At 39.9% G+C, this 21,352-nt stretch overlaps 1 protein-coding gene across 1 annotated transcript in view; it reads right to left on the reverse strand.

The window, feature by feature from the left end:
* Positions 1-4,525: 4,525 nt before the first annotated feature.
* Positions 4,526-21,352, reverse strand: part of MORC3 (MORC family CW-type zinc finger 3) — a 39,197-nt gene continuing 22,370 nt past the window's right edge. The window contains exons 10-17 of the mRNA XM_077765465.1: positions 18,020-18,124; positions 15,841-15,963; positions 15,660-15,734; positions 14,601-14,646; positions 13,232-13,398; positions 9,385-10,273; positions 8,034-8,191; positions 4,526-4,721 (exon numbers count right to left, since the gene is read on the reverse strand). Of these exons, the coding sequence (XP_077621591.1) occupies positions 4,568-4,721; positions 8,034-8,191; positions 9,385-10,273; positions 13,232-13,398; positions 14,601-14,646; positions 15,660-15,734; positions 15,841-15,963; positions 18,020-18,124 (1,717 nt within the window). The 3' untranslated portion in view covers positions 4,526-4,567. The remainder of the gene's footprint in view (positions 4,722-8,033; positions 8,192-9,384; positions 10,274-13,231; positions 13,399-14,600; positions 14,647-15,659; positions 15,735-15,840; positions 15,964-18,019; positions 18,125-21,352) is intronic.

Genomic DNA, 21,352 nt, shown 5'->3' on the forward strand with positions numbered 1-21,352 from the left:
TTAGGTTAGACTGTGTCACTTCTGCTGTCAGCTGGTTAGGCAACTCACCCCTGGAACTCAGGATCTCCACGACAAGTGGCCATTCCACAGTCTATGAACACCTGTCCCCCAGGACCCACCTGCCAAAGGTCAGATAGCAAACTGGCAACAGTGCTCTCCAGTAGCTCAACTGCCTCCATGAACACATTATAAACCCAAACTACTTTTTTTTGTTGTTTATTTTTGAGAGAGAGAGAGAGAGAGAGAGAGAGAGAGAGAGAAAGCACCAGTAGAGGAAGAGCAGAGAGAGAGGGAGACGCAGAATCTGAAGCAGGCTCAGGCTCTGAGCTGTCAACACAGAACCCGAGGTGGGGCTTGAACTCATGAACCATGAGATCATGACCTTAGCCAAAGTCAGAGGCCTAACCGACAGCCACCCTGGTGCCCCTCAACTACTTTAAGTCACCCTTGGTTTAGATCACAGTACAAGCTTTCAAAACCCAGGCCACAACTGTCAACAGCGTTTGCCAGGAAACCCATGGGCTCACATTCCATGGACATAAGGCACCGTCACATTTTGTTGTGAAGACGACAGTCGGATTCTGGACGGTTGTATAGTGAAGACACTCGTAACCTAAATGTTAGCCAGCTTGGGGCAAAAGCTATTTTGAGTCATATGTAAACCTGCTTTATATATTGTTACCATGATATTGAGTCCTGACTGCTTTGCAAGAAGTTAACAGCAGAACCCTGTCCCTAGGGTTAAATGTGTTGTTTCGTAGATGAAATAGGAAACTGCATTTACCCACAACTCATTCTTATTGGAAATGTCTGTATACAAAAACTTCCTGAACTTTTATCCACACTCCAGTTTTAGAACTGCTCATTAATCCTCTGTGACTGCACTCATTTAGTACCTTCACCTTATCTGAATGGCTTGATTTACCAAGACTCGGTCTCCTTTGGTCTTGACTTTCTCTCTATAGGCCAGTGTATGGAAATTAACTTTGTGGTCACGAAATTTAATTCTAAACATCATACATACAGGTGTCCTTCGTTCCGCCAAGTGGATATTAATGGGATTCTTTTTGTGAACTGTGACCAGACAGTGTGTCTCAGTCTCCTTCGGTGAGGGTTTAGGAGACTCTATACAAAGTAAGATTTAGCCTACTGTGGATTTTCCAAAAGCTGTCTGGGTAGTGTCTGTGGCCACATTAACCAGGCTTTTAGCTTCTTTAACAACCACTTCTTTAACCCTCTCTCTGCCCCCCACCTCCATGCATGCGTGCATTCTCTCTCAAAAATAAACACTGAAAAAAGAGTTTTAAAAGCAGTAAGACAAAGAACCCAATAGAAAAGAATGGTCAAACAATATGATGTACTACGCAGGAAAATAAATCACAACGGTCAATAAAACATACGAAAGCACATTCAACCTGAGACAATGCAAGCTGTCATTTTTTTCACAGATCAGGTTTAAGTTTGATGAAGAGACAGCGGAAAAAAACCACACTTATACGTTTATTTTTCATAGGAGTTTAAATTCATTTTTGGATGGTAACATTTATTAAAAGTTACATAGCATACACTCTTTGACCTATCAATATTAACTTCAAAGAACTTACACTCTGGGTATACTTATAAAAGTGTGTGTGGTGTGTATTAATTTCCACAGTATCATATTTTGTAATGTCAAAACATGAGCGAGAAATGAGCATTAGGAGCATATGCAGATCAGAGAATGTTACCAAACCTGTTCAAAAAAGTAACATGGAAATGTTAAGATACCAATTATCTGGTGTATCATCTTTGTGTAAACTTGAGATACAAATATATAATCAAATATAAAAATTTAATATAAACTGAATGCATATATATGAATGTGTATATGTATGCAGCTAATATTTTCTGGAAGGACATACAAAAAGCAACAGTTGACAAAAGTGGTTAACTTCCGGGAAGCAGTGGATAAAAACCTTTTCACTTTATACTATTCTGTTCCATTTGCATCTCTATCTTGGGCACCAACTCTGCTCCCCTTTCTCCCTCTGAGCTGGCCCCAGCGAGAAAGCAGCCCTGCCAATCCTGACTGTTTCAGGAGCGAACTGAGTCCAGTACCGTAAACACTCATCGCAGGAAGGTATCGATCAATGGCTCTCAGTTCTGATGGCACACGGAGAGGCCTTTAAAAAAAACAACAAAACACGGATATCTGGACCCAGACCCAGACTCTGAATTAGTATGGGGTGCATCCTTGCACTGGGAGTCCTAAAAACTTCTCAGGTGACTCTAATATGCAGCCAGGGCTGAGAACCACCAGAGGTTATCACTTTAATTCTTCTTCAGTAACAAATAATGTAGTAATGGGCTGCTGATTGCAAGCATTAAGTGTCAGAGACCACGGGCAGAGTCACCAGCAGTACTGCCCACATTAGGAATTTGAGGCCCAAATGAAAAACACATTGATATGCCACACCCGACTCCTGCTGTGGGGACCCTCAGCTAATTAAAGCGGGTCCTGTGTGCAGGGACTGTGGACTATGCTGGTTTACTTCCTCATAGTGTTTTTGTTTTATAGTCAGAACTAGTTTAAACACTACTGTCCTCCCACATTAGCCTCTTACAAATTTAACTTAACAACAAAAGATAGATATCTCTACCTAAATATGATATATACATGAAAGCCCATGTCGTTGTTCTGTTAAATTTTGTTAGCTACATTTTCAAAGAATTGTATCCTGGCAATATTTTCTTAAAGGGTGAAATATATGTAAGTACTTCCAAGGAATCAATTTAGCAGGCAAATTTACTAATCCTATGCCTAACTCTCCCATTAAGCAAGATAACAGCCATATAAAATATATATTTTTGCAAGAATATAGCTGACCCTAAGGAAGGGAAAAACAGCAAATTCCAGAAAGAAATGCTACATAAATATTCACAAACTTAGACATGCTCTACAATGCTATCACTTAAGCAAGTTTTCTTTAGCCTAAATGATTTACAGAGAGGAAAAAGTCTCTTCTTGAGTGTAAAATAACACATACACACACACGCACACACACATTCTCTCAAGGTGAGCTCCGTCTTCAGAATTTTAGTCTCCTAAACAGAACTTACAATTAATATAGCAAAATGAGCTCAACTTGAGGGTCTTCAGTGAACAGTTTTAGCTTCCAAAATATAATTTGAATATAGAATTCTTTAAAAGTAGTATCTGAAGAGTTAGCCATTATATATATTTTTATTTTATTACAAGATATTTTAAAATTTGGGCAGATACAATTAGGACAGAAAACCAGCTTCATACCAAAAATACACTTTCAATTACTTTATCAAGCAAATAAAAACAACGTTCATTTATTTGCTTTTTCTAGAAGTTAATGTACAGTAAAAATTTAATATTGTATATGAAAGACATGTAATTATGCATACATACAAAAGAAACAGGTACTGAATGTTCGGAAACAAAAGTAAAAATAAATAGCAATGATAAAACTTTGAAAAAAATAATGCACATTTCAGTTGTGGAAAATACGATTCTTAATATACACATAGTTATACTTAATAGAAAGCCATCTCTTTAAAATTGCACAAACGTGGGACCAACAGAGCATTAATTTTTCTGGCATGTAAACCTACCATCCTAGGGCAGTGTTCGCTCACCCCCAGGCCATAGAATACTCAGGTCTATACTACAGTGAAAGGTATGCCGCACTGTTTGAGAAAGACCACCTTCCTCAACCTTCCTCAACTCTCATGAACCTGTAGTAATCCTACAAAAGGCTGTACAGGAAATTTCACAAAAAGAAATTTTAAGCAATTATTGTGCCCACTCCATGCTGACGAAGCAGCCAAAAATGGGCTTCAAAGTAAATGTGGTGGGATACTTCATATTTTTGATGCTTTTTTATACTAAAGATCATTCCTTTGTTCTATAAAAAACACTGCGTTGAACCATGATTGGCAGTCTCAGCACAAGGAAACTCCTGGCAAAATGGATGGAGAGTTTCTGTTTACCTTATTTCCATGAATAAAATACTTCAGGAGGTAAGAATTTATAGAAAAGAAACATTAATGGTCAATTCACTTACAGCTTTATCTTCTCAGGAGTATAATTCCATTTTTAAAAAATCCTGTTTAAACTTCTCTGTAAGAAAATCAAAGGTACCATTTCCACTTGTAGTGTGGCACAGTCCTCGCTTCAGAGAAAAATACTTTGGGAACCAGAAAAGATTGCACAAAGGTTAGGGGCAACCTGAAAAGCTCTTGGCGGAAAACACTGAAGTCCTCTACGGGAATAAAAAAATATGTGCAGACTTAATTACAAATATTTACATTTCAAAACAGAATCATGAGTTAGCTAGTCAGCTGCTCAGTACCGATGATTCACAGGCATTTCAAAAGGTGTGATAATGTGTCCACAGTATTTGTGACCACACTTGAATGCATAGAATACAGTAAAGATTATGGTTCATTCTTCAGTCTGTTACCTATCATATCTATAAAAGAAAATTGTTTACATTTTGAAAGCTGTACAACCAAGAGGATTAAGCAAGTATTTTTATTATCTCACATAAAATATACTTTAGGTACTACTGATTTCACTCATTTGTTCGACAACTTGCCCTAAAATTTCATCAACCACATCAACATCGTAATTCACTTGCTGAAGATCGAGGTCGGGTACAATCATGGCCAACAGCTGTCCTACGTTAACTCGAAGAGATCGAAGTTTGAGGCTGCAAACAGAAATATTACACCTGTTAGATGAACATCCTAACACAGCTTAATATTCACGTGGAGCCTAAAATTTAAGTGAACCATGAATCCACTTAACAATTTAATGCGTAAATATTCCTCTCTTGGTAAGTGGAGAGTTTCATGAAACTAGTGGTTCTGGTTCCAACTAATACCATTTTAATTTGCAACTGAAAAAAATATGGACTGGGAAAATAAATATAATTGCAAGATGTTATTTATTTTTTTTTTAAATTTTTTTAATTTATTTCTAGGAGAGAGAGAGAGAGAGAGACAGCGTGAGCAGGGGAGGGTCAGAGAGAGAGGGAGACACAGACTGAAACAGGCTCCAGGCTCTGAGCTGGCCGTCAGCACAGAGCCCGACGCGGGGCTGGAACCCACGAACCGCGAGATCATGACCTGAGCGAAAGTCGGACGCTTAACCGACTGAGCCACCCAGGCGCCCCTGCAAGATGTTATTTGTAATATAAAATAGCATCACCTGGAAAACAGTAGGAATAAACTAGTGAGAACGCTGGTCTAAGAATAAGAATGCATCCCTTTGGGGGCGCCTGGGTGGCTCAGTCAACCGGTTAAGCATCTGACTCTTGATTTTCAGCTCAGGTCATGATCTCAGGGTTGGTAAGATCCAGCCCCGGGATTCTCTCTCTCTCTCCTTCTCTCTGCCCTTCCCTGGCTCGCGCCCTCTCTTGCTCTCAAAAATAAATAACTTGAAAAAAAAAAAAAAAGAATGCATCTCTGAATTTCAGCTTGTGAAGAAAAGAAAAATGGATTTGTTCTCTAAAACATTCCTATGAGATACCATCCTTGTGTAAGAGGAAAAGGAAACAGTTCAGTGATCACAAGCTCACAAAACTTCAGGCTAACTAATGTTAAGTTTTTTTTAGATGCAGGACCTCTCTGGACCTTTCATATCCTAAAGTTCACAGCCCACCCATTTTGCTATATGCATTTATAGAGAATGGTGTTTTGCTAAAAACATTGAGAATCCCTAGATTAGATGATCATTATCACTTCTTCCAGATTCATATATCTGAATATCAACATCCCAAACTTTAAAATACCTACAATTACCCAGCAGCCTTTGCTTCAAACACTGAGTGAAACCAAGGGACTCAATGTTACAGCTGCTCTTATTCTGGCCCCCTCCCAAATGAAGGCAGCCCACATTTAGTTTACATACTGATCTAAAGTGGAAATCTCTGAAATCAGTTGCTCATCCTTGGGTTGACAATGCACAGAAATGTGATCTTAAGCATGTTTTGTGAGCTTTCGTGGTTAAGACTCCATTGGTCCTTGAACAAAATTTTACATCATTCCCATGCCTGCCATTTTTTGTCCAAGCTTTTCCACTCATCTTCAATCAGAGCCCCATGGTTCAAACGTGCTTCTGCTTTGCTTTACAGAAGTTATTAACCATTTGATATCCTTACCAAGAATATCCTCTTTATCATAACCACAACATTTTATCTACATGAAAAGTTGGCAAAAGACTAGTAGGACCCAATGACCTCTTACATGTCCTTTTCTTTAAGTCTTTCGGTTGTCCCTGGCTGATTCCTCCCATCCAATGGACATGCCATAGATTCTTATTTTTAGTGTACAGAACAGCACCATCCAAGAGAAAGATTCCGAGCTCCATACGCAATTAAAAATGTTCAAATAGCAAAGTAAAAACTAAAATGCAACTGTAAACTTAATTGTAGTTGTATATTTAACCCAGTGAAACTAACATATTATTTCATCACATAATCAAAATACATTTTTTAATGTTTATTTCTGGGAGAGTGAGCTTGAGTGCGAGCAGAGAGAGGGGACAGAGAATCCGAAGCAGGCCCCACACTGACAGCAGAGAGCCCATCATGGGGCTTGAACTCACTAACTGTGAGATCACGACCTGAGCTGAAGTTGGACACATAACTAAGTGAGCCACTCAGGCTCATTATTAATGAGGTATTTTAGATTCTTTTTCTTTTTCCTACTAAAAAGAAAATTTTCATTTTATACTTAGAGCATATCTCAATTCAGAGTGGCTAGATTTCAAGTAGAACATGCCTATACTATTTTGGAAAGCACAGGTTTAAAAGATCTGTTAAAAAAAAAAGTAAATAAAAAATAAAGATCATCAGTTTCTCAAAGATCGGTGTGCAAGAGAATCATTTCAGAGACTATTTAAGTTTCCAATTTAGGGGTGCCTGGGAGGCTCAGCAGGCATCCAACTCTTTGATTTCGGTTCAGGTCATGATCTCATGGTTCATGAGTTCCAGTTCCGCATCAGGCGCTGAGCTAATAGCATGAAGCCTGCTTGGAATTCTCTCTTTCCCTCTCTTTCTCTCTGCCTCTCTCTCTCTCTGGAAAAATAAACATTAAAAAAAAAGTTTCCAATTTAATATAAACTACACTGCAGTCCAAGGATCTGCATTTCTACAAGCACCACAGAGGCTTGGGGTTCCCATTTTGAGAAACATCACTTCTGAGCCTTAGCCCTCCAGGCTTTTCTGTACTGTTCTGCTCCATTTCCAGGAACAGATTTACTAAAATCCTTCAAAAGCTTAAGTTAAAAAAAAAAGGCACTAATATAACTGATGTCAAGAGAGGATGGCAGGAGATTATTTCTCAACAGTGCCTTTTCGGTTGGCAGTCACACAATTAGCAAGAGGAGCTGCCCAGTTCCGGCCCTTACTGGCTACTTGCAGATGCTGAGTCATCAACACATGCCCAGCACCAGCACCCTCCCCACCAGACCGGCTGCCTCCGCCTCTCAATGCCGAAACAAAACACCAAGCCCATTTTATATCTTACTGATAGGATAACCGTGCATTTACTATTTTCTTACTTTCACAGAAGAACTTCTTCCTAATAACCACCTGTATTGTGGCAATTTTTAATAATTTTGTGATTACCTAAAAGTTAAGATTGGGGAGGGCATAGAGTGCAGTGCAAATGAAGACTGCAAACCATAAAGAAATGGTGCCAAGTACAAAAGTAAAAGAAATCCGGGTGGAAAAGTAAGTTTCATGAAACAGTCCCTTGTCTTTTAGTCATGGCCAAATTCACCCCCTTCTGTGATATCTTACTCAATCTCCACTTTTCCCCAAACAGCATTCCAATCACTGTGCCTTATTCCTTTCAAACTCCCATTTACTTAAGTTGAACTTCAACTGTTCTTTTCTAGAAGGAAAGGATGAGGACCTGTACTTCTTTTGATTGAACGGTATCTGTCTGATGTGTGCTAGCAAATAAACCCCACACTAACCCAGGCCACCCCAGAGAAATGCCTGGTGTACTATTACCTTTCCCCATCAGTATAATTTACAGACTCCTCAATGTTACTTGAAGTTGAAACATCTGCTCCTAATTGTTGATTTGTGGATTTTAATTGTTCGATTTCAATTTTCAGTTCTTCAAATTGTGAACGCATTTGTGATTTTTCCATTTCCAATAGTTCAACCTGACAAAAAAATAATTTTGTTAAGTGTAAAATTTAAAACTACTAATGCCAAAGAGCAAATTTAAGCTAAGACATGCAGAAAACCTGAGTGATGAAAATTACCATCAAAAAAGGGCAAAAAACCCATGTGGGGAGGGGGAGCTTCCTTCGTTTAGTGTCCCCTCGACATCTTGTCACACGGAAACAATACTGAAGTGGCTCTCCGCTCTTGCACACACTCACCAGCTGGGAAGTTATGACAGAAAGCTTATACTAATTTTTATATATTCTGTCATCTGGCTCCGAGCCAATACATCAAGATGAATGTTCAGATGAGCTGTTATGTCAGCATTCTTTCCAGGAAGAGGTGGCAGCACACACCACACTGCTCTCCCCAAAATCTTAGCAGAAAAACCCTTCTTTCAAATACCACATTCACAGAATACATAAAACAGTTGTTTTTAGAAGGAGTGACCCAAATTTGAAATGGAGAGTATACACAGAGGCTACAACTTGTCCCGATATCTACCATTTTTCCCCTTCTCCCTCAGTAAGAGAACCCCTGCATAAGGACTACGGATCCAAGGCACCCATTAGCCAGGGGACTACGTTCTGACAGGTGGAATATAAGCAACTTTCGGGACCGCACCCCTCCTCTGTCCTGCTGCTTGGAATGTAGATACATGAGGACTGGACCTGGAGGGCCCCCTCTGACCATGAGTGCACGTCGAGAAGCGAAGCAGTAACATAGGAGCCTGTTGTCTCTGAGGCCTGTGTGGTCACCTGCTGGCAGACCCAGTGGTAACTAACACAGGGCGCATCTATGGAACGAGGACCTCATCCACCTTGTGCGGTTTTTGCAAGGCCTACGAATAACGGATGTGAAGTTCCCCATACTGAGTGCCTCACTGGGAAAAAGAATGGGATTTTGAGCAGACAATACTTCATTATATAGAAACTTCCAGTACCCTACAGTAAATTTACCATACCTAGTCACAACCCATTAAATTCCAGTAATGCCCATCTCATCAACACACATTTTCATATGCCCCCAGGAGGACCACCCGCCACCCCCCGCAGTCGAGCAGCAATGGGGTAGCAGAGAGTCCATGAACAGAAATAGTATTATGTAATCTATTCCACTCTAGCAACTGGCAATTCTGTGCTTTAGATCCCTGGGACTCGCCAGACTCTCAGGGCGCTGACACACTCACCTCACTTCTATACTGGTCCCTCTCCGCAGTGCACTTGTCCAGCTGTCTGAACACGTCATCCAGCTGCACAACCATTTCGTCCACTTCACTTTTGCTCTCACTACTGGAACACTGACTGCACTCGGCCTTGACGTGCTGCAAAGCGCTGCACTGTTTCTTCAGCCTTTCTATTTCTTCCAGAGCTTGCCGATACTGAGACACCACGTGGTCCGGACCTTCAGATTTGCCATTAATACTTTCAAGTAAAAATACAGCGTCAGTTTCGGTAGACTGATGGCACATTTCCTTCTTCACGTATTTGTCGTTCAGTTCCAGTATCCTCTGCTGTAACCCTTTGATTTGGTCAGTGAACACATTACACTGTCTCTTGTAATTTTCTTTTTCTTGGGTCACTAGAAGCAGCTCATTTCTCAGTTCATTTAACTGGCAACTAGCATCAGCTACAGATTTATCAAAGGTTTCCTGGGCGTCCTGTGTCTTTGCTTCAGCTTCTACACAGGATGGCAGCACAGCCGTATCATTCCTTGCGTCGATGTCATCTTCGAGCGTCTCTTCTTTTTTAACCACCACACCTGGGACTTCGGTCTGGGTGGCCGCGGCAGTTCCCTGATCACACCGGGAGGACGAGGCGCCTGCGGAGCTGGTCTGGCCACAGATTTCCTTCTCAGCCACCGGCTCCGCCTGCAGGCTGCTGTGCTCCATGGGACTCTGTTCTGACTTCACTTCAATATCATGATCCACCGCAGGTTTGGGAGTGCTGTTTTCTTCCAAGATGATGACATCTTCATCATCATCATCTTTATAGGCTGAATTTTCAAATGCCTGATTACTCAATCTCCGAGTCTTTGAATTCAGAATTGACGAACGAGTAGAAAATCTCCGTTTCAGGCTGCAAAACATTTTAGATGTAAAACATAAGACTATACAATATAGAAATGAACCAAACAGATGACTTTGAAGCAATCCAACGATCTTAAAATATTAAGAAATGTCCATGCTCATGGGACAAAGTGACTACACAGTACTCCTCAATGATACGATAAAGCAGAGAGGATTTTCTCCTTGGATAGCGGAGGAAACAAGTAGACATACTGAGGTTGACTTCAAAGCTCTACATACTGCCAAATATCCCTCCATCTGATGTCTCTGGGCATTTCAACATATACACACCCCAAACGGAACCCCACGACCCACCCAGGTCTGTTCTCTGTATTCGAGCAAGCGCTCAGCTCTGCACCTTTCCTGTTCACTCATCGTAAATTTTCTCAGTGTTCGGTGATCAGAGGTGAGCCACGCCAACTAAATGAGCCTATCCTTCCATTTTCCCTGCATTAAAAATCATCTCCTTTTCCTCATCAGCTTAGTGTTCTGTGAATTTACCTCCGACTATCTTTTGCCCCGTTAGTGATACGTGTACCCCTGTAATGGTCTGTTGTTTGGGTCCTATGTGTTAGCCCTCATATTTCTCCATCTCAAGGTTTTTCTTTCGCTCAGGTTTATTCTCTCCTATCAAGGGGGCAGAATCGCCAATAAAATCTTGAGAAAGGGTACGCAGGACATAAAAAATGTAAAACTTCACATAATGAAAAGTATCTTTATTAATTCTCAATTTTACTGCCGGCTTGGTTTTTATAAAGCAGCATTCCGTGATCATGTACCATCCAGTGTTCCTACCATTCTGATTCCTGATCTTTTAGCAGGTAACTTATATTAACCTCCTCCTGAAGAAAATTATGTCCCCTTGTGTTCTAAAATTTCATGATGTTTCTTAGAATGGATCTTTTTCTTTCTTTTTTATGTTTATTCATTTTTGAGAGACAGAGACACAGCATGAGCAGGGGAGAGGCAGACACAACTCGAAGCAGGCTCTAGGCTCCACGCTATCAGCACAGAGCCCAATGTGGGGCTCAAACTCATAAATTGTGAGATCATGACCTGAGCCAAAGTTGGACGCTTAACCGACTGAGCGACTCACATGCCCCAGAATGGATCTTCTTCTAGACATTTTCGCTGTGTATTTGGTGGAAGTTAAATCTCATACTACTTCCTCCCCTTTGTTTTCTCCAGTTTCCCAGTCTGAAATTCCCTTGAGATATTGGCTCTCCTGAATCTTGTCTTTTCCTTTTTCTACCCCCTCCCCCCACCACTTATCTTTTCTAAGAATGTGTTTTTTCAATACCTACCCACCTCCCAGTAAATTCCAAAGGTTTCTACTACTCCCTTTGTTTGAGTTGGTGCATGTGGTGATCTCTGCCTACCTTTATGTTTCAGAGTGAGGCTGACTAGAAGCAGTGAGGGCTACTAGCCCTGTGATTCCAAGGGTGCTCAAACTCTCCCCACCGTCCAGGGCTTTCCTCCTGGGAGCCCGATGAGGGGAAGAAGGAAGGGGACTTCCTACCATTTAGTATTCAAACGGTCCCTTACCCCTCCTGTTTCAGAACAGTGGCTCCCCACACCTTCAGCAGTGAAACTGCCCCAGAAAGAAAATCTCTTGCCTTCTGACAAAGAAGCCACGTCGCCAGACTTGGCAGGTTGTGAAGAGGTCTAGAGAACTAGTGTTCCTTAAACTCTCAGCTAAGCCTCCTGTACTCACCCGTGCTTCCGAGTCTGGAGCACGCCTGGGCTTCCACGGAGTTAATCATTTAACTGGGAGCTGCCCTCCTATTTTTCCTTCCAGGCTAACTGCTATTTATCTTTCTTAAGACTCATGTTTAGGTACCACCTTTCCACAGTCTTCGGCTTTATTCTTAAAGCTTCTATTTTTCTCAAGGTCAAGTTTCAAATTCTTCAGGCTTTAAAATTCATGAAAAATTTCTATTCTCTTCTTCTACTTGGATGGAATAAATCACTTTAAAGAATAAATTCCATTATCTTTTGTCTATAAACTTTACAGATTTCATTTTTTCTTACTTTGTTTGCAGCCATCTTTAAGAAGAAAAGCCAAGAATATTAAGGAGACTAGTTAAATAAAATTTTTTTTCACACAAGTTCTTAGTTAAATAGCAACCCAGCCCCCAAACAAGCCTCTAAAATGTAGGCGGCAAACAGCAAACTATTTTAGAACATGCCCTCCTGACGTATATACGCATAAAGGCAGTTATTTCTAATCCTTCTGGAGGTCAAAAACCCCTCTGAGGATTTAATGAAGGCTTTTATAAAACCTCTCGGAAAACTGCATCCCACTATCTCAGAGAACCTCATTTCAGTGTTGGTTTTCCAACAAAAGACCAAGTGTAGTCAGTCTGATGCCGAGTTTGCTGGCAACATATTTTCTTCTTCACCTGTGTTCATTCTAGTCCCTCTGAACAGGCCACCTGCACAGAGTGCTGCTTTTAGAATTTCAGGAACCCAACCAAGCACTATCTTATCACAAAGCCTTTCTTGACTATTCCAGTCAAGAGACCTAACTGTTCAATTTACGTATCACTCATACATTTCTTTCCCTCTCCCTCTCCATCCACTCATCCAAAACACACAGCTTGCCATGAGCTCAGAACTTATGGGTCACGCCTGACATTACAGTGTCATACTATTAACTGCTTCGTGTTTTTCTTAAATACTGGTAATTCTAAAACCAGGAATTTTCATACTATATAGAATTTCAAAGAGGTGAAAATTCGACCAAACTGCACAATGAATACAACTGATATTTTAAAAATCATTTAAATAGGTGGCATAAGGGGAGTGGGGGTAAGTTGAGACAATAAGAGCAAATTAACTTGTCCCTCTAAGACTTCTTATATGCACGGACTGCAGCTTCTCAGAAGGGCGTAACTGCCACACAGCTGTCAAGTAAAGGCTCTTAGTATTTATTCCCCAAGTGGAAAAACACATTTTAGCCACTGACTTGTTGCTCTCGGGTTCAGACTGGGGTGAACCTCGATGGTTATTTAGAAGTCTTGTTGCATACGTATTTGCCACTTCTGAAAGATGGCCTCTTGGAACAGTTTCCTTCACGGAAGTAAAGCTCTGACTTGACACGGTGGGTGTCCGAAACAAGAGTTCAGCATTAATCTGTTGGAAGGAAAAAAAAAAGGTGATCTTAAAGGCCTTTTTTAACGTGCCAGACCCAAAACACGAGATACTATTTTCCCTTCTCCCCTTCTCCAAGAAAACATTGAGAACCATCCTAACCATGTAAATTCTTTAAGCCACACCAGGGAGCAACAAACAGGCCAGTAAGCCAAATCCAGGTGAAGAACGGTTTTGCATTTTTAAAGGTGTGAGCAAAACAAAGAATATACAACAGAGACTGTATGTGGCCCAGAAAGCCTAAAATATTTACTATCTGGGCTCTTACACCAAGATTTGCTGACCCTGTACTAATATAGGACTTGCCAAGATACAATGGAAAATTCGGTTTTCTAAGAGAAATAAACTGAAAATAAAGTCAAAAATACTGCCTTCAGAATAAGTAAGCCCACTATTCTTTTCGCCTAGTTCTGTTCTCACCTCCAAACCCTCATCCTTTACATGAGAAAATGTTTCAATGCAATTAAAAGCAAACATACAAATCTGGAGCAGCCTCTTACACAAGAAGCACAGCGCTCTACCCACAGACTCGGAAAACACTCGTCACTACCGTTTAGCACTGACAAAGGAATAGAAGGGCCAGAAAGAGTGCTGAACGAAAAGAAAGAAAAACACTAGTGTTCCAGGTGAGTACTAGAACATGGCTCCCCAGGGGTTCCTGTGAAGTTTCCCTGAGGGCCTCTGGAACAGAAGATTCTTTTTTTGTTTTCTTTTATAGTTTATTGTCAAGTTGGTTTCCATATAACACCCAGTGCTCATCCCCACAAGTGCCCTCCTCCATGCCCCTCTCCCCTCTCCCCCACCCGTATCAGCCCTCCGTTTGTTCTCAGCATTCAAGTCTCTCATGGTTTGCCTCCCTCCCTCTCCCCAACTATTTTTTCCCCTTCCCCTCCCCCATGGTCCTCTGTTAAGTTTCTCCTGTGGAACAGAAGATTCTTAACGGCCTGCCTTTCCTCAGAAGATGTCCAACAAAATAACAAAACTGAACAGTTTGAATGAAGTTGTTGGGTTAGGAAGGAGGGCAAGGAGGGGTATGAGAAAAGGAGTATGTGAACTGAATGAACACAATCATTTCAATTTGTTGTATAATAGCTTTAATAGCGAGCTTTCAAACTCACTATCTGTTAAACTAACCACTACCCAATATAAGGCACAGCTATAAAATGGAAGGCTTAATTCATTACCCGAGGGATCACTTCTGGTTGTCGGATCCTGAATTTTTCCTTGTCTCTTAAAAAAAAAAGATGAAAAGTGAACATATGTAATTTATTATTTTTCAATTCTGTTTCCCACTGACACTTGCCATTTCACAGCGTCACTCAGGTAAGTACACTGAACTTTGCTTCAATTTCATTATAATCAGTGGCAAGCCCTCAGGCAGGAAATACTTTTCCACCTCTTATCTCCATAACACCCCAATGTCTGCCTAAAGTTCTCCATCCTGACCAGCATAATTCTGACCTTTGAGTGGGAACACCACATTGGCTTCTAAGTGGCTTCTTTACTCCCAATTCTGCTGCTGGATTTACCCTCGGAAACAGTGCCCTCTAGATCAAAACCACCTGAAGTTCTGCATGAACTCAGCCTCTGCATGCAGTACACTAGCTGGAAGTTCACCAGGGCTGTCATTCATTACCCATTTCATTACCTATTTTCCATTGTGCCCATTCACGTATTTAGTTAAAGCCAAATGAATCACTGTTTCCTATACATTCTCATCCTACCTGTCCTTCAAGATATATTATACCGATCTCCTCCTTGAATTTTCCTCATCTGGGTTTCCCTTCCCATCCCCAGCCAGAAGTCATCTCTCATTACAGGCTTCCCAACAGGACTGGATTGTGCCTTTTATGACACTCATGAACTTCCCATTGGTCATATGTACATGCCTCACCTTTCCTATTAAGGCTTTAAGCTTTTTACAGTACTCATTTATGTACTCATTTATGACTCATCTGGGTGTGGTCCCTAAAAGACAAACTATTTTGCATGCAAACTATCTTGTAGACAGGATAGCAATAAATAGGCAGGCGAAAAAAGAGCAGATATCCACACTATCATGTTAAAAGAACAAACCAGTAAAGCACCCAATATTATGCATCCACAACAAAGTCTTTTCAGGGTCATAATCTTTTTCGGGTTGTACTAACATGATCTTGGAGAAGCCTCAACTAATGTTGCAGACCCATCGCTGATACTAATGTGGGCATTACCTCCCCACCGCACATTAGTACAACACTCACTTCTTTTTGTAGGTTTTTTCATAAGTAGGATGCACCACATCTTCATCTTCGGGTTCTTCTGGAACATCACAATTTCTAGTCAGAAAAATCACATGGGAATAACACGTCACCAGCGCCTATTCATACATCTTGAATAGTACTTTCTGCCTTTCCAAAAAGGGTACTACCAACTATATGGTACCTGAACTGTGGGTCAGGGTTATTGGAGCAATACCATTTTTCTGGAAGTTGATCTATTCCATCTGGTAATTTTCGCCACTTTAGACAGGAATCACATTGAACCCATGTCTGATCAGGACGTTTCCTGTAACAAAACATAATGTTAGCATGAAAATATGGATGCTAAGTACACTTCATTAGATTGTCTACATCATTTCCACCACAAAATGCCTTGATCGTTTGATTTGTGCCTGAAAGGTCTGTGACATAATTAATTATTGTCGTACAGAAAATTAAAGTTTTTAAACCAACAATTTTCATTACCTTCAAAAAAAAAAAAAAAAGCTAACAGGAATTTAAACAAAGAGACTGGGGTGCCTGCCTGGCTCACTGGGTTGAACATTCAACTCTCAGCACAGGTCATGACCTCACAGCTACTGAGTTTGAGCCCTGTATCAGGCTCTCTGCTGTCAGCACACAGCCTGCTCTGGATCCTCATCTCCCTCTCTCTTTGCCCCTCCCCGCTAGCCTTCACAAATAGCGCGTGCACACATGCGCGCGCGCGCACGCGCACACACACACACTTTCTCTCTCAAAAATAAACGTTAAAAAAAAGAGATATAAATGTCCTATTTAATAGCATACTATTCAATTTGTTCTCCGGTAATAAAAACTCAAACAATTTAAAATATTCTAAACAACTTGTTTTGAAATTTACATTAAGTTAGCATTTGCAATGTCCAATCTGGTATATTTATTAGCACAATAAAATACTCAAATACAGAAAATAGACAAGCTATTACTATAACTTAAGCAATTTTTAATAATCATATTACATTTTTAGCCTCTACTATAGCATATCTCTGAATACCTAAAATGTGTGTATTTTTTTAGTTTATAAAATGCTTCATATTTTATCATTTGAAAATTACAGTGATCCTATGAATAAAGTAAGCAGTCATTTAACATTTCATTTAACAATCATTTATTAACAATTCATTTAATCTCTGAAGACTGGGGCACCTGGGTGGCTCAGTCTGGTTAAGCATCCAACCCTTGATTTTGGTTCAGGTTGTGATCTCACGATTTGTGGGCTCAAGCCTCAAATCAGGCTCTGTGCTATCAGCAGGGAGCCTGCTTGGGATCCTCTGTCTCCCTCTCTGCTCCTCTCCCACTTACAGTCTCTCTCTCAAAAATAAACAAACATTTCAAAAATAACAATAATATTTTTTAAATTAAAAAAATGAAGACTTCACCTTAATGCCAGTAACTTTTTATTTATTTGTTTTTAAAATTTTATTTGAGTCATCTCTATACCCCACATGGGGCTTGAACTTACAACCCCAAGACCAAGAGTTGCATACTCTTCTGACTGAGCCAGCCAGATGGCCCTCTGTCAACACTTTTTAAAAATGCATTTATAATTAGATAAAATTCAAATAATCCAGAAGTTTATAAAGTAAATACAAGCCCCTTGGTTTCAGGAACCTACCACTGTTCATTTTTTAAACCCTGGCAGAATCTTCTATGCTTAAAGAACTCTGCTTGTGTATATGTACACATTAAAAATAATAAAATGGGAAATTAATACACTGAATTGCATTTCTTCGTTCTTCATTATACATCTTGGTCATCTTTCCATCAGTACAGTTATTATTCATAAATAGAACTGGTACTGTGTGCCACCTGTGTTACTGAACACTTATCTGGCATATTTTTAAGTTTTATAACTCTGGGAGGTGAATGTTACTAATGTTCCCATTTTGCAAGTGAAAAAAATAAGCTTGTAAGAGGTCAAGTAGTATGTTCAATGTCACATCATTATTTCAACAGAATTAGAATCGAATTTGAGGTCTGGCTTTAGACTCCTCATCCTAACTATTACACAAGATGAGGGTTTTTTAAACTATGAGATACAACCCATTAGTGGATCATGAAATCAACATAATGGGTCAAGACTTGCATTTTTAAAATAAGTATCAGCATGCAACATTTGGGTAAATATTATTTCATGAATCTTTTGTGTGTATGATGGATAAATGTATATATTCATTGGTTCATTTCATAGTGTGCTGACTGGAGTTGTAGAATTTACATCGGACTAAGGGTGAGTCAAAAGTCTGTGAACACTGTACAGTCAATATCCCCTCCCCATATCACATCTTGATATTAGAATGGTTGATATGTTTTCATGTACGTACTGAATATCTTCGACTGGCAAATTCAGAGGATATTCTGAATTTTTCTTGACTTTCATTTCATTCCAGTAATCATTCAGCTTTTCTCCTAGAGCTGCAATTGTCAGCCTTAAGAAAGAAAATCATAAAATCAATTTAAGAAAAAACAAAGGTAAAGATTAAATCTTTGTCAAACACAGAGAAAGCACAACCAACCTAGGGGAGATCGTGTGGACACTATGGGGGAGGAGGGATGACGCCGCCCAACTGTACAGTTAGCAAACAACGGGCTTGTGGCTATTTTCTTTAAGGACATTAAGAAGTTCCTAGAGGGGTGCCTGGGTGGCTCAGTCGGTTAAGCGTCCAACTTCGGCTCAGGTCATGATTGCACAGTCCGTGGGTTCAAGCCCCGTGTCAGGCTCCATGCTGACAGCTCAGAGCCTGGAGCCTGCTTTGGATTCTGTGTCTCCCTCTCTCTGCCCCTCCCTCGCTCGCTTTCTCAAAAATAAAGAAACATTAAAAAAAGTTTTTTAAAGTTCCTAGAGCAGAGCCAGGACCATCTTTGAAGACATAAATAGTAATACTTTGTGTCCTCTGTTGAGAAAGTATGCCGCAGACCACCTAGTGGGAAATCGCAGGCTCTGAATCCAGCCCCAACCAACATAAGCTTCAAGTTAGAATAAAAGTATGCAATTGTTACCAGCAAGCGTACTTCAAAATAGCTTGTCCCACTATTAAGACCGTCAGTTCTTCCCCAAAAAGACGTTAATAAAAAGCAAACTAATGGGATCTACTGAGATAAAGAACTCTAAGGCCACCCTGATTAAGCAATCACCTGAGCTCAGCACCTACTGTGCCAGAACTACTCACACACAAGATACAGTCAGTGTAACATTCTAAATTTAAAATAAAGCCTTCAAATATCAAGATTTCAAATTCTACACGGGCAGACTGAATCAGACATTTCTATACCTACCCATTATCTCTCACAAAATTTTCCTCTGCGATTACATAACATGTAAGCATTCAAATGAGAATGAATCCTCCCTCCCCGATACATCCCCTCCCTGCATTTCACGTTTTCAATCCTTCTTCATCTCTTTCTCAACACCTCTATTTCTTAGTCTAGGAGACTGCACCCATTTCTGCTGAAAATATACTGAGGAGCAGAGCTGCAGGGCCATAGGGGCATGCGTTGGTGTCTGGCTTTACTTGATAATCTAACAGTTCTCAAAACTGATCAATTCCCATACCCACTGGCAATGACAGGAGCACCAACTGCCCTATACTCTCACTCATTTTAAATAATTTTTCCATTTCTGCCCATCATGATCAATACCTTTTTTTTGCATCTTGTTTTAAAAACCTGCTCACTACTGGTTTTGAAAATTTGTTTCCAGTTTGTTTTTGTCTTTCTCATTTAGGTCTAAAATCCATCTGCTATCAATTTTCTTGCTACATTTGGGATCACAGCCATGTTACCCATAGAAATTGCCAGTTGACCCAGCATTTTTGGAAAGATGATCATTTTCCCACTACGCTATGATATAATCTTTGTCACAAATCAGGTCACAAATATATACAAAGTGGGGGGGAGGTATTTTTGGCTTCTCCATTTCACTAGACTGTTTTATCTTTTCATTAATACCACACTTGGTTAATGCAGCTTCATAAGTGCTGGTATTTAATAGTATTAAGTTTTCTTGCTTTGTTGTTCTTTAATGACTGTCTTAAGTATCTCTGGTCTTCTGACTTTCTACATAAAGTTTAGAATAAGCCTATTAATATATATACCCACACACACTGGCAGGGATTTTTTTTTTAAAAACTGGAATTATATTTAATTATATTGGAAAAAAACTGACATTTTATTATGTTCAGCCTTCCAACTCTTGAACTTGGTATACCTACTTATTTAGGGCTTAAATTTCACTCCACAGTATTTCATAGTTTTCAATGTATATACTGCATATTTTATTTATCCTAAAGTATTTGAATTTTTGACACTATTATGACTTCTTTAAAATTTCATGTTCTGGTTTTTAGTCATTGGTGAACAGAAATACAATTGATTTCTGAATACTTCTTATCCAGTAACCCTAGAATATATACTACTTGTTCCTTTATTAGTTCTAAATCTGCAGATTATTTTGGACTTTCTATATACTTAATACTATCTTGTACAGAAAAGTTTTATTTCTCCCTTTCCAACCCTTATAACTTTCACTTCTTTTTCTTTCCTTATTATTCAGGAATGGAGGATAGCGGATATCCTTACCTCGTCTTCACCCTTAAGAGGAAAGCTATCAATAATTCACCAGTAGGAATGATGCTTGGTGTTCTGTGCACATGCTCTGTATTGCTATTATGCCCTTCCATTAATGGTTTTGTAAGTGTCCCTCAATTACAAACGTGTGCTGTGATTCATCAAGTGCTTTTTCCTACCTATGAAAATAACCTGAGATTTTTCTTTTCTAACATCAATGTGATGAACTACATTGATTTTGGAATATTAAAACTACCCATGTTATCTTGGAATATACTCCAACTAGTTTTAATGTATTAATTATTCTTCTTATTGATCACTGGATGGTATTTGCTATTATTTAAATTAATATTTTTATATCTTAATCATGAGAAAAATTGACACAAATTTCCTTTCTTGTATTGTATTCACAAATTGACTAACAAAATTATGCGCCCTCATAATACGTGGGAAGTTTTCTAAAAATTGATTCAATTTCAAAGGAATGTGCCGGATTCATCTAAGATGGTGAGAAATTGTTCATACTATTCCTTTGATGGTTTTGTGTCCACAGAGCTGTAGTAATGTCCTCCTTTTCATTTCTGATAGTGATGATTTCTATTTTCTCCTTTTATTGCCAGATGCGTATAGATTTTACTACTCTTATCAGAGAACAAACTTTGGGCTTTTTGATTTTTTTTAGTTATGAACTTCTTGTCTCTCAGCTTCAAATCCAGTGTTCTTTGCTCAGATATGTGATTCTAAAGCTTGATCGTGTAAACATTTATCCTTTGGCAGCCAGAAAAATGTTAAGCTGGATTACAAGGGCAACGAACTTGCTAGGTGATAGCAAGACACATGTCCTTCAGGCTCTGGTATGTTCTGGTTAATACTGTTTGGAGCCCGGCAGCCCCCCGGAGGAGCTCCAGCGGCCCACGACCTCCAGCAACAGAGAGCAGCTCCAGCGCGCCCACATCCTCGGCAAAGGCAGGCCTCCTCTACAGAACAGCTCAGCGCATCCACAGCCTCCGGCATCAGTGGGCCACATCTACAGACCAGCACTTGGCCAGGCCTTCTGTCAAGTTTCTTAACACAGCTGGTGCCCTGTGCCT

This window comes from Crocuta crocuta, unplaced genomic scaffold (genome assembly GCF_008692635.1).
Source record: "Crocuta crocuta isolate KB4526 unplaced genomic scaffold, BGI_CrCroc_1.0 scaffold84, whole genome shotgun sequence".
Taxonomy (NCBI): domain Eukaryota; kingdom Metazoa; phylum Chordata; class Mammalia; order Carnivora; family Hyaenidae; genus Crocuta; species Crocuta crocuta.